At 37.2% G+C, this 10,676-nt stretch overlaps 1 protein-coding gene across 2 annotated transcripts; it reads right to left on the bottom strand.

Moving 5' to 3' along the window:
- Positions 1-18: 18 nt before the first annotated feature.
- atp5mc3a (ATP synthase membrane subunit c locus 3a) lies at positions 19-2,440 on the bottom strand. 2 transcript variants are annotated; one of them, XM_042001196.1, is made up of 5 exons: positions 2,374-2,440; positions 2,077-2,173; positions 1,237-1,311; positions 667-857; positions 19-575 (listed from the first exon to the last, which is right to left on the bottom strand). In XM_042001196.1, exons 2-5 carry the CDS (start codon positions 2,113-2,115, stop codon positions 461-463), a joined length of 420 nt encoding a protein of 139 aa, XP_041857130.1. In that variant the 5' UTR covers positions 2,116-2,173; positions 2,374-2,440; the 3' UTR covers positions 19-460. The 2 variants fall into 2 exon arrangements, with proteins under 2 accessions (XP_041857130.1, XP_041857131.1); XM_042001197.1 differs by having other exon boundaries at positions 2,286-2,395.
- Between the last annotated feature and the right edge of the window lie 8,236 nt (positions 2,441-10,676).

The raw sequence follows: 10,676 nt of genomic DNA, 5'->3' as shown, positions 1-10,676 counted from the left end.
AAAAAAAAGAACCCATCATTTAACTCAATTAAATCATCTAGATTTATTCAATGCCATTTACAAAAGCAAGCTTTCACTTGCTGCCTAATTACAGTACTATTTAACTGCAGCTATAGAAGAACTCATTAAGGTGGACCCCCAAAAGCTGATAAAACAAGGCTGATTCATGGCAAGCCTAAGCAGCTGCTTCAACTGAAAAGATGACATTTATGAATGCCAACTGCTTTCTGTTGTGCTAGCATGATGCTCCAGACAGAAAAGTTACTGCCATTGTTAAATAGTCAAATACATGTATTTTAATCACGTGAGTTCTTACATTTGTACAATACATGTTTTGCTTATTTTGACAGTGTCTGAAAGACTTGAAAAATGTACATTTCCATGACGCCAACATTGAACAATTCTGGTAGCCACATTAAAATATGTAGTCACATCTGTAATGAAAGTGTTGAGGGCAGTTTTACATAGCAAACAGGATAAGAAAAGCGACCATCAAACAGAACAGTCCCATAGCTTCAGACAGGGCAAATCCCAGGATGGCATATGAGAACAGCTGCTGCTTCAGAGATGGGTTCCTGCAAACAAGAGACCATCAATAAATGGATTGAGAAGGCACCAGAAGCATAAATTGCAATAAGGATATGTTGTGGCAAGATAAAAACAAACCTGGCATAGCCAATGATGAGACTACCGAACACTGTCCCAATACCAGCACCAGATCCAGCGACTCCGACTGTGGCGGCTCCAGCGCCAATGAACTTGGCGGCAGTGTCAATGTCCCTGCTGATGGCGCTGGTCTGAAAGCCTCTCAGCGTCACCTGGGTCAGGGGGTTCTGTGGCATCACAGCAACAGTGCTCTAGAGCAAGAATAGAAAAAGACAATACTCACCTTTAAATCTAAAAATAAAGCATACATGAGCTGACATACAATACAGTCTGGCAACAACAGGTACCAACCAGCCATTTCATAGCAGGTATCAATTTTTTCAAAGAATGTGCAGCTCCTCCAACTAAAACTTAATTTAAAGCCTCAAATTCTATTGTATTAAAAATCAGTCCTAAATGAGCTAGAACAGTTCTTGATAAGTCTTAACCAAAGCAGAGAACTTTAGGGCAACAAGTCAAAGTATTAGCTGTATGTTCTCATTCCCAACAATACTGAAAAGAAATGGTTATTAGTTTTAAATGAAAATATAAAATATTAAAAGTTCCTGTGCCAAGCCTGTTGTTTCTTACCTCTGTTTTGCCATCAGGCCTGGACAGCACAGAGGCAGACAGGGGTCTGTAAAGAGCCCGGGAACCAGCACGGACCTGCAGCAACAGGGTATACAACAGTAGGACAAGTTCATTAAGACAAATTTTGCATAGTCTGAAACCATGCCCAGTTCCAGAAAGGTGAAAGTAAAAAGCACCTTGAATGTTACATTGTCAATCACAGGGTTCACTGCTGCACACAGGCACACACTGTATGGCCTAAGACAATTAGTGATGGCTGCTCACACTGTTTGAGCTGTCAAATATGCTTAAGATTAGTTTTTTATAACGTTTTGCTGGCATCACACATATAGAAAGGAAGCTCAGAAACATATCTTCATATTCGTTTACACCTGCCTAATATATCTACAACTAGCAACATGACCTTGGAACAATCAGTATCAGGCTATATACATTTGAAAGGTAACAATGACCAAATGGACGAAATTAACATTTGTACATCGCTTAAAAAGGCCTGTAGTTGAGCTTTTGTGCAGGACTTTGAGCTAAATTTGGCTAAATATGACCTTAGCTAACGTTCATCTTCTAAGACAGCCGTTGATAGCTAAAGCGATGGTGATGCACCATTTCAGTTATTAGCTTGAACGAATCTATTCCAGAAATAATATAGTCATACAGCAACCATATAACTTGTCTTTTATTTCATATTTTAGCATTAGCAACTGGCTAGCGAGCTGGCCTAGTCCGCCTATACCCTTGCCAGTACACTACTGTCAAGTTCAACCGGAGGCCCACTGGACATATTCATGATTTTTTACAAATATTCACAGCTGGGAGACAAACGAAAGAGGGCAAACTCACCATAGCCGGCGTGGAAACAAACTTTGCACAGGCATACATTTTCTATTTTAAGTAGTTTTAACCGGTTTGGTCAAATCTGGTTGAAGCCCGGGTCTCTCTAAAGAAGGAAGACCAGAGAGAAGTAAGGTCAAACAGGTATTAAAACGCTCAACAGAGAAAATACAGGCGTAGGTAAGCACATCCACATTCATTCTGCATGCTGTTCTCACTTATGCACTGCGATGCGAAGCTACAAGACAGGATGAAACAGGATTTCTTAAGATACGTTTCTCATTCAAACTGCCATTTCAGACTTACCGACTGCAGAGGTCGAACCACAGTAGGAAGTGCGCATGCGCTTCTTGATGTATGCAGAGCCCCGGATGATGACAAGGGAAGGTCATTTCAACAAAACTTTATTTAAAACAAACACGGGTGCAAAGTCAGCGGTCCATTCATAAAACAAATTGTTCACGTAATTATTTATTAATGGATACAAAATCACAAAAATAAATGATTTAAAATTGAAATTAATTTATTATAAAATTAAAATTTATTTGAAATTATCTATCTATCTATCTATCTATCTATCTATCTATCTATCTATCTATCTATCTATCTATCTATCTATCTATCTATCTATCTATCTATCTATCTATCTATCTATCTATCTATCTATCTGCTTTCACCAATGAGTAAATCTGGATAACCACTGTGTTTTAAGCATCAATATGTCATTTGTAATATGGAAAATCCTTCAGGATGAATATATGACAGTAGTCAGCTTAGTGAACTCAAGTAGAACAGGAATCTTTGGGCACATCTCTTTTAAGGCTCTGGAAGAATTCATTTGCATTTTTTTCTACATCAGTAGAAGTATATTGACAAAACCATTAAACTTTCTAGGAAAAATTTAAATTAAATAAAGTAAGTAAGGAAAGAACTGATAAAACCCCTTGAATGAGTTTTCCAACTTTAGAAATGAAAGCTTGAAATTCTTTGGAATTAACATAAATTTAACTGACATAAAGTGTAATTCTAAAAAGCTTATATTTAAACTAAAACTTTTTTTCTTGGCCAAAGGACCACATTTGCAGGTACAGGCAAGATTCAGCCTGTGTTTCATCACAAGTTTTTCTCTTACAACAAAACCTGCCTGCCACTGTCCACTACTATCACCTGTTGTGGTGTAAATTTAACACTCTGCCCAGAGGGGCTGATGGCTCAGAGCCTTATCTTGGCGTCTTGCAAGCTGATGGTGGAGCTGTAGGCTTGCAACACCAGGCGGGTTTGTAATCGTGATGAATGACTCTGCAGCAGCTGGTCTGTGATGGAAAGGTAATGAGCAAAGGGAGCCCGCCTTTACTGCATGCTGGCTTAAAGGGAGAAACGTCCCAGTGGCTCCTCAGGTATGATCTTTTCAGTTTCACAACGAACATGAAGCCACAGATTCCTGACCCTATAAGCAGTGAGCAGAATCAGCCGGTGCATCATATATGTGCAAAAAAATGCTCAAGAAGACAGTGACAGATCTTATGCATTAAGTGAGCATACGACAGCTGGGTGCTATCTGTTTCCATTGTACTATTTAGGTCCACTCCGTTTTATTCAGTTTTAACAAAGTTTTGATTCTTTACTGCATTATTCCTACTGAGTATTTAAGACATTTACTGCTTCTACGATTTTATGCACGGTGCACGGCATACTAACACTAAAACGTAACATATTTATGAGTGCATAAAGAGAAGAGTGTGAATTGCATGTATTATCACATTGCTTCCTGAGGGGACAATTACCAGTTGGAGGTTGGTAATCCACCAACAATGCGTCTTCATACAATTATAAGACAAAACCAATTAATGATTTAAGTTTGACTACAACTTGAAACATGAAACTAAGTATATATACACTTAAACTTACACTTATTAACCACTTTTCCTTTGTTTATGTAAATCACTGTTGCTTTGCATTGGGGGGAATTTGTGTTTGCATACAGCTATTTTTCCCTAATGTTTTCAAATGTGATAATAATAAAAGAAAAATAACTGAATAGTATGTTAATGTAACATTTTGGAAGCAGCCTTCTGCTCACTATTCTGATCATACAAATCTACTCTATTAAACTATGTTTCATTTGTTCTGCAATTTCTTTTGTTCTGTTCTGCTCTATTTATCTCTGTTTTATCCATAACCAGTGAACCAGAATCTTTTCCAAATGTTTAATTAAAGCTTGCTCACATTGCTGGATAGCAGGTGATATCTGTTTTAAGACTTTTAAATGTCTGTATTTTAACGTAATGTGTAAAAACTAATTACAATCAAATCAAAATCAGAAATAAAGATCCAAATAAATCATACAATTAGAAACTTTTTTTTTTTTTTTTTAGAAAAAATCAGTTTAAAACATTATTATACTCTCAAGCATCCAGACAGCCACAGTAATCTTGTGCAATAAAGAGAAAGGCTGTTTTCTTAAATGTCCAGCAGGGTGTGCAATTGGGTCTGATGTGATAATAGCTTTTGTTGCTGGGGTCATGATAACTGCACAAAAGAAACAATAAAGATGCTTTTTCTAATCTGTAATCAGGTTCAAAGTGGATTGAACTGAGAATAATACAATATACTGTATTCTGATATAAATATTATTGTATAGGTAAAATAATATTATTCAATTTTGTAAGACTGAATTTGATGTAAATTCTTGTTTAATTATGTTTGTTCTGAACAAGACAGCATTTGGAGCAACATTACCGTACACCACATCTCATTTCCCACTAGCGACACTGAATTTCTGTTAATGCTCGAGATGTTAAAGGAAAGAGTGAACAATAGGCCCAAGTGTAATTCTGCAACTTATAGGTCAGAGCCAACCAAATGATAAAACATGAACATTTACAGTACATTAATTGCACGACAGCACATATCAAAGTGGCCGTTAACTACCTGAGGTCAATGCCATACTGTCTCATTAACTGGGCAGTGGCTGTATGGTCCTACATGGCTATGGCAGTAAGAGCGGCTTATTCAAAACCCCACCACCCTTTACCCCCACCACACACACCTACACATACACACACACACACACACAAACACCTCAGTTCAGATGCATGCACACACTCGCTGTCTGAGTTCTTGCATAGAACACTCTGAGACATTCCATTTGCATGCCCGCCCCATCAAGCTGGATGCACTCAGACTGGTAATAAAAGGCATTGACCCCCTTAACCTTTATGAATTACAATTTGTGCCTGCAGCACGTCCTGTCAGAGGCCTCAGAAAAGCAGGCACCTCAGCCGAGGTGTGTGCGTGTTGTTTTGCAGTTGTTAAAGAGAGGGGAAAAGGTTTTTACAGCTCCTCGTCGGAGCTTCTGACAAGCAGGGAGGAGGTGGTCTGACAGCAGAAGCAGAGCTGGGAGGGACTGCAACACCACTGATGGCTCCATGCTAATCTTCATCCCTGAATACTCCACAAAACTACTGAGGTTCTTCTCTTTATCCACACCATAGTCTACAGGGCTGATTTCTTTTACTTTTATATATGTGGACATTTCTAAATATGTTTAAGGTGACAAAGAGAAACAAGGAAATTAGGTTTAAGTATCAAATAGGATCACCTGTTAATTGGTTTTAATTGGCAATTTGGTAGACTTCAGTTCATCATAATTGCATATTTTTTTTAAAAAATGTTTATTTTGCTTAAAATGCAACTGAATGAATAATTAATTATTAATATATATAGTTTCACATTGGTTTTCTGCTATTAGGTGATGATCCGATTGACTGGCAACCCAGCTGACTGATTTGCATTCATTTGACAGTTTTGTTGTAAACTTTAGATTTCAGCTAAATAAGGACACATTCACACTAAAACATTTTTATTTAAAAATCAAATTCAATATCCTTGCAAACATGACTATGTAATTTTATTTATTCAAACACGCAATGATTGAATTGAGCTATTTAATAATGCAAAACAATAAGCTTTTTATAGACTTTAAAAAGTAGAATCCCTCCCTCCCATGATTTACAATGGTTTGACACACTGTTTCCAATCACAAACAGTACAAACACAGAGTGTATAGTCAAATAGACTTTACTTAAAAACCTTCTTAAATAAGAAGAAATTATCCTGGAAATATTTAAGTAGCCGAGACAACAAGAGCTGTTTCTATTGGAATTCTCTAAATACAAAAGAAAGACGCTCCCAAACTTAATTTAAGATCTCTGTCAGCCTAGGATTACACTGGACCATCCTTTGTGAAGGAAAAGGAATAATTCCGTCCCATAATTTCTTCTGTCTGCAACTTACAAAGCAATGTTCAACTATGCTTATTCAGTTGTACTGTGATCCATGTGGATAAATATAAGTACAGAGGTGTGTGTGATGGCAACTGTGAAAACATGTTTCACTTTTGTGTCTTTTTTAAATTCTAATACAACATTATTAACAACAGGTATGTTAATACTATTATTAACATAACTACATACACACAAACATGATCAACTTGACACAGTCATTACATCTGGTGGAATTTTGGTTCTAACATCATGTTCATAAAATAAGTAAACAGATTGTCTAGACAGACATGTTATTACCCATGTAAAAAATACTGTATTATGATTAGAAATGTGGTAGTTGTGATATTGAAATAACACTTGACTTTCCTGATAAAATATACTGACATGGTAACACTGACATGGTGTTAACATCTGTATCCAAATGTGCAGCTGTTTAAAGGTGGGTTTTCTTGTCTTGGAGGTATGGCTCATGATCGCCACTAGAATTTTCTAGCTTTACCTTCTTGATGTTAGCTAATCATGTACTGTTTACCATGTCACATTTTAGAGTCACGCTGGTTATTTTAGGTCTGCTTATTGTTTGGTAATCTTCCATATGATCAAATGTTTTATACTTCGACCAAACTTAATTTCATATACCTGTGTAATTGCTTTCAATCTTTCCATTTTCCCACCCTCAACCATGTTTTGTGCACCTGATGAGAGTTTGTGCCCATAGAATCATGCTGATGAGGGAGCTGTTCTTGTAATATAAGCACATTGCATACTGCACATGGACATTTGAAGTTAACCCAAGTATAGGTCGGTTTACACTGGATATGTTTCAGAATTTGATTATCTGAATTTGGGGAGGCAATTGCAGTAGGGGCAGTCAGATTGTAGTGGTGACCCATACCTCCCAATGCTAGCACTTTGGTTCTGTCATAGCATGGAGTTCTGCCAGGACTTCACAACTGGTCATGATGGGGTTTGACACTGGAAAACACAAACAGAGGATATCTTATTTAATCAATGTTAACTTGCAAAAGTGTTCCTTATACTTCAGTGTTTTGGTTATAATATAGAAAGAGAGATGACACATCACACTTAGAGATGTTACTTTATCTTGATGAGGTATAATATGTCATTTAACTTACTTCAGAACATATTCAGTCTTTTCATTTTAACTTTTGGTCTATATTACTTGATTAATTAAACCTGTTCTAACGCTCACCAGAAATAAATAGCAGGAACCTTAACTTTATATAAGAATAGCATTTTAAAAAAGATTGTCATAATGTCCAACAAATGTGACATGCTGTGCCATGTCTCCTGGGTGGCACATATAATTACTGCTGAGATGATCATACACCATCTTTACAGTTGCATCTTCAGTCCCCAAGCAAACTGGAGAGCAGGTGTAAAATCAGGTGGTGACTGACTTGAAACCAGGTCACAGCTCTGCAACATCCCCGCCTGTGAAATTTTTAAGCAAAACAAGATTTTTTTTTTTTTTTTTTTTTTATTATTTTCAAACTGTGTGGGTCATCATCTGAGAATCCTCTTTACCGAGAGTGTGTGCAGCCTTCAAACAGCTGCTCCAATAATCCACATTCAGAAGGTTTCCTTATACAGCGTTTTTTTTTTTTTTTTTTTTTATCTCTGAAAGATTTAAAGGACATTAGCATTCATAAAATTGATTTTCAGCAAATCCATAATAACAATGATGTTTGTGCTGCTGCTGAGCAGAGCAGCTGGAAGTGATCTAAGAAATGCTGAAGCCTGCAGTATCATTAGTCTTTATCTTGACTTTTTAGCTAAGTCTGTAACACCTCTACATTCACTGGATGCCCTATGAGTATTCAGCTGAACAGACGGATTTTATTAAATAATTTCTAAGCAAAGAATGCTGATACTGGTTGGAATTTAAAAGACGTTTAAAACTGACACACTGTTCACACAAATGCCAGCATGAACTGAGCTTTAATCCTCTTTCCCTCCTCTGTTTAACATCAGGAAATTCAGCCAGTGCTTGTGTGAACAGGAACGTGGTTGACAGGGGCAGCCGTGCGATGATTGGTTTACGGATCTCTGTTTTCTCTTGTGACTTCGAGGTCACTCAGATTTACAATCAAATGGCTTATGACACCTTAGTGAAAGCCACCAAAAAAAAAAACTGATGACAGGGGAAAAAAAAGCAGTTGGCCACTAAAGAGGAATCTGACTGACCTCACCCTGTGGTGCATGACTAAAACGTGCTGTTGTCTCTTTTTCTTTCTTTTTTTTTTATTACAACAGCCAACATACGTACAGTGTTCATGTTAGTTTTAGCAGACAGAAGGTTGTTAAGGACCACATATGGAGAATGGATTTGATAGACAGACACTATATGGTGTACACACTGTATAGTAGATAAGAAGTGAGGTTCATCTTAAGCTCCAGTTAAACTGCAGTTTTCAGTCTACTACACAAAAGAGCAATTAAATATGATTTAAAGGCCAATCTGAAATGGCAGCGTGCCGCCCCCTATTGAAATATTATTGCCCAGCTACTTGCTGTTTTAGATTGTGATTTAGTATGGTGGTCTAGTGTAGTTTATTTCAGTTGTCATCCTGAAATTTAATGCCTGGTTTTGATTTAAAGACCCTTTTACCACCATATATGTGTTTACCTGTATATGGAAATGCTTTGACAAGCTATTGTAAGCCTAACAAATGTGCATCTAAAAAATAATGATGGGTTAATAATACCCAACCCCGATGCTTATTTTCTGTTAAGAAGCAATTCTTTAACATGCATACTCTGAAAAACACAATATAAGCTTGCTACAGATTTAGTTTCAGTCATTAAAAACATTACTCAAACAACAGTAGATATGAGCCTTGTTAGATATACACTGATTTTCCCAGTGTGTTTACTTAGCACTCATATGGAACACTTGATTTTTATGGCATCCATATGGCTGCATTTTATTGTGCTCAATTAAATTCCTTTAAACTTGGATTAACTTTTTGAAGCGCCAGTCTTTATATAAGGTATATAAAAGACTTTACCATGCTGCTGCTGCCTACTCTCACTGCTCACAGACTGGGGTGTCAGAATCATGGCTGTCACAACAGTATTTAGTGAAAGAACCCTTCCTGCTTTTAATGGCCTGACCTACATCCCAGTTCAGAGAGCTAATAAAGCCAGTCTGGTGTAGGTCCTGGAGCTGCACAATGTCACTCACAGATGCCCAACTCAGCAAGATCCGGAATGCTCAATTAGTTGCTTTTATAGGGCCCATTAATATGCATTAGCTCTCTTTTCAGAGTAAAGGCACAAACAAACAGTTGTTGCTGGCAATATGTCAGCCAGGTAACAGAATTTTTTTTACAGCTTTAATAAAAAATATTAAATTTTGGCTGCATGAAAGCACACTGCAGAAATAAACAGAAAGCTGAACCTCAGCAGATTGAAGGGTATGTTGAAATAACAGGGGTGGAATATAAAATACTTTAACTTCAGTGGTTTGATTTCATGTTTTATATTTCAGTTCTTATAAATCTTCTTGTTAGGAATGATTAAAATAATCAAGTAATAAAAAAAAAATTTTTTTTTCCAACAAGAACAAAAGAAACTAAAAACGTCTGTTGTTCAGGCCAATTGAATTTGACTACAGTGTTTGCTGCTTCAGCATGCCATGGAAATAAGATAGAGATCAAGTAAAACAACAAACGTGCTTCACTTCACAGTATTCCACAGTAATAGGAAGTAAGATCTTTACATTTACATAATACCGCTGATCCAGCTTTACACAATTCTTGCTCCAAGACAATAATAGCTCATCACAGAAACCTACGCAATCTGGTACCACTCCTTCCACACAATAAACCGATCTGGCACACAGCAAGCTGAATCAATCATGGCACTTTATTATCCTGTCACTAGTCAGCTTCCTGCAAGTGTGTTTACCCTGTCCATGGCCCTGCAATCGTGGCTGTTCAGTGTACATTAAGACGGACATAATTGAGATTGTGGGCGGCTCAAAGTACAGGGCTCAACCTGTTGTCGTTAATCTGTCATATTGTAGAGTCATGTCTGCGGTGACCTATAGGAGGCTCTACCTTGGAGGCACTGCTGATGGTGCTTTGTTGTTCATGGCAAATAGCCTCACCTATTTTAGGTTTATTGGTTGGCCACCAACAGAGAAACCAAAAAAAAAAGTGTGATCTAATGCTCAACCTTCTGGCTTCAATTCTCTGCTCTGGTCTTAATTTTGGTTTCTTGCTTTATGTTCAGTTGTGAGTCTCTTAGAACTCATCACCCCCTGGATTTTTATAAAGGTATTCTGATTAGGTTTTA

Source organism: Melanotaenia boesemani, chromosome 12, assembly GCF_017639745.1.
Source record: "Melanotaenia boesemani isolate fMelBoe1 chromosome 12, fMelBoe1.pri, whole genome shotgun sequence".
In the NCBI taxonomy this organism is placed as follows: Eukaryota; Metazoa; Chordata; class Actinopteri; order Atheriniformes; family Melanotaeniidae; genus Melanotaenia; species Melanotaenia boesemani.
Note: the sequence above shows the minus strand (reverse complement) of the source record. Positions and strands in the feature narration are given on the sequence as shown.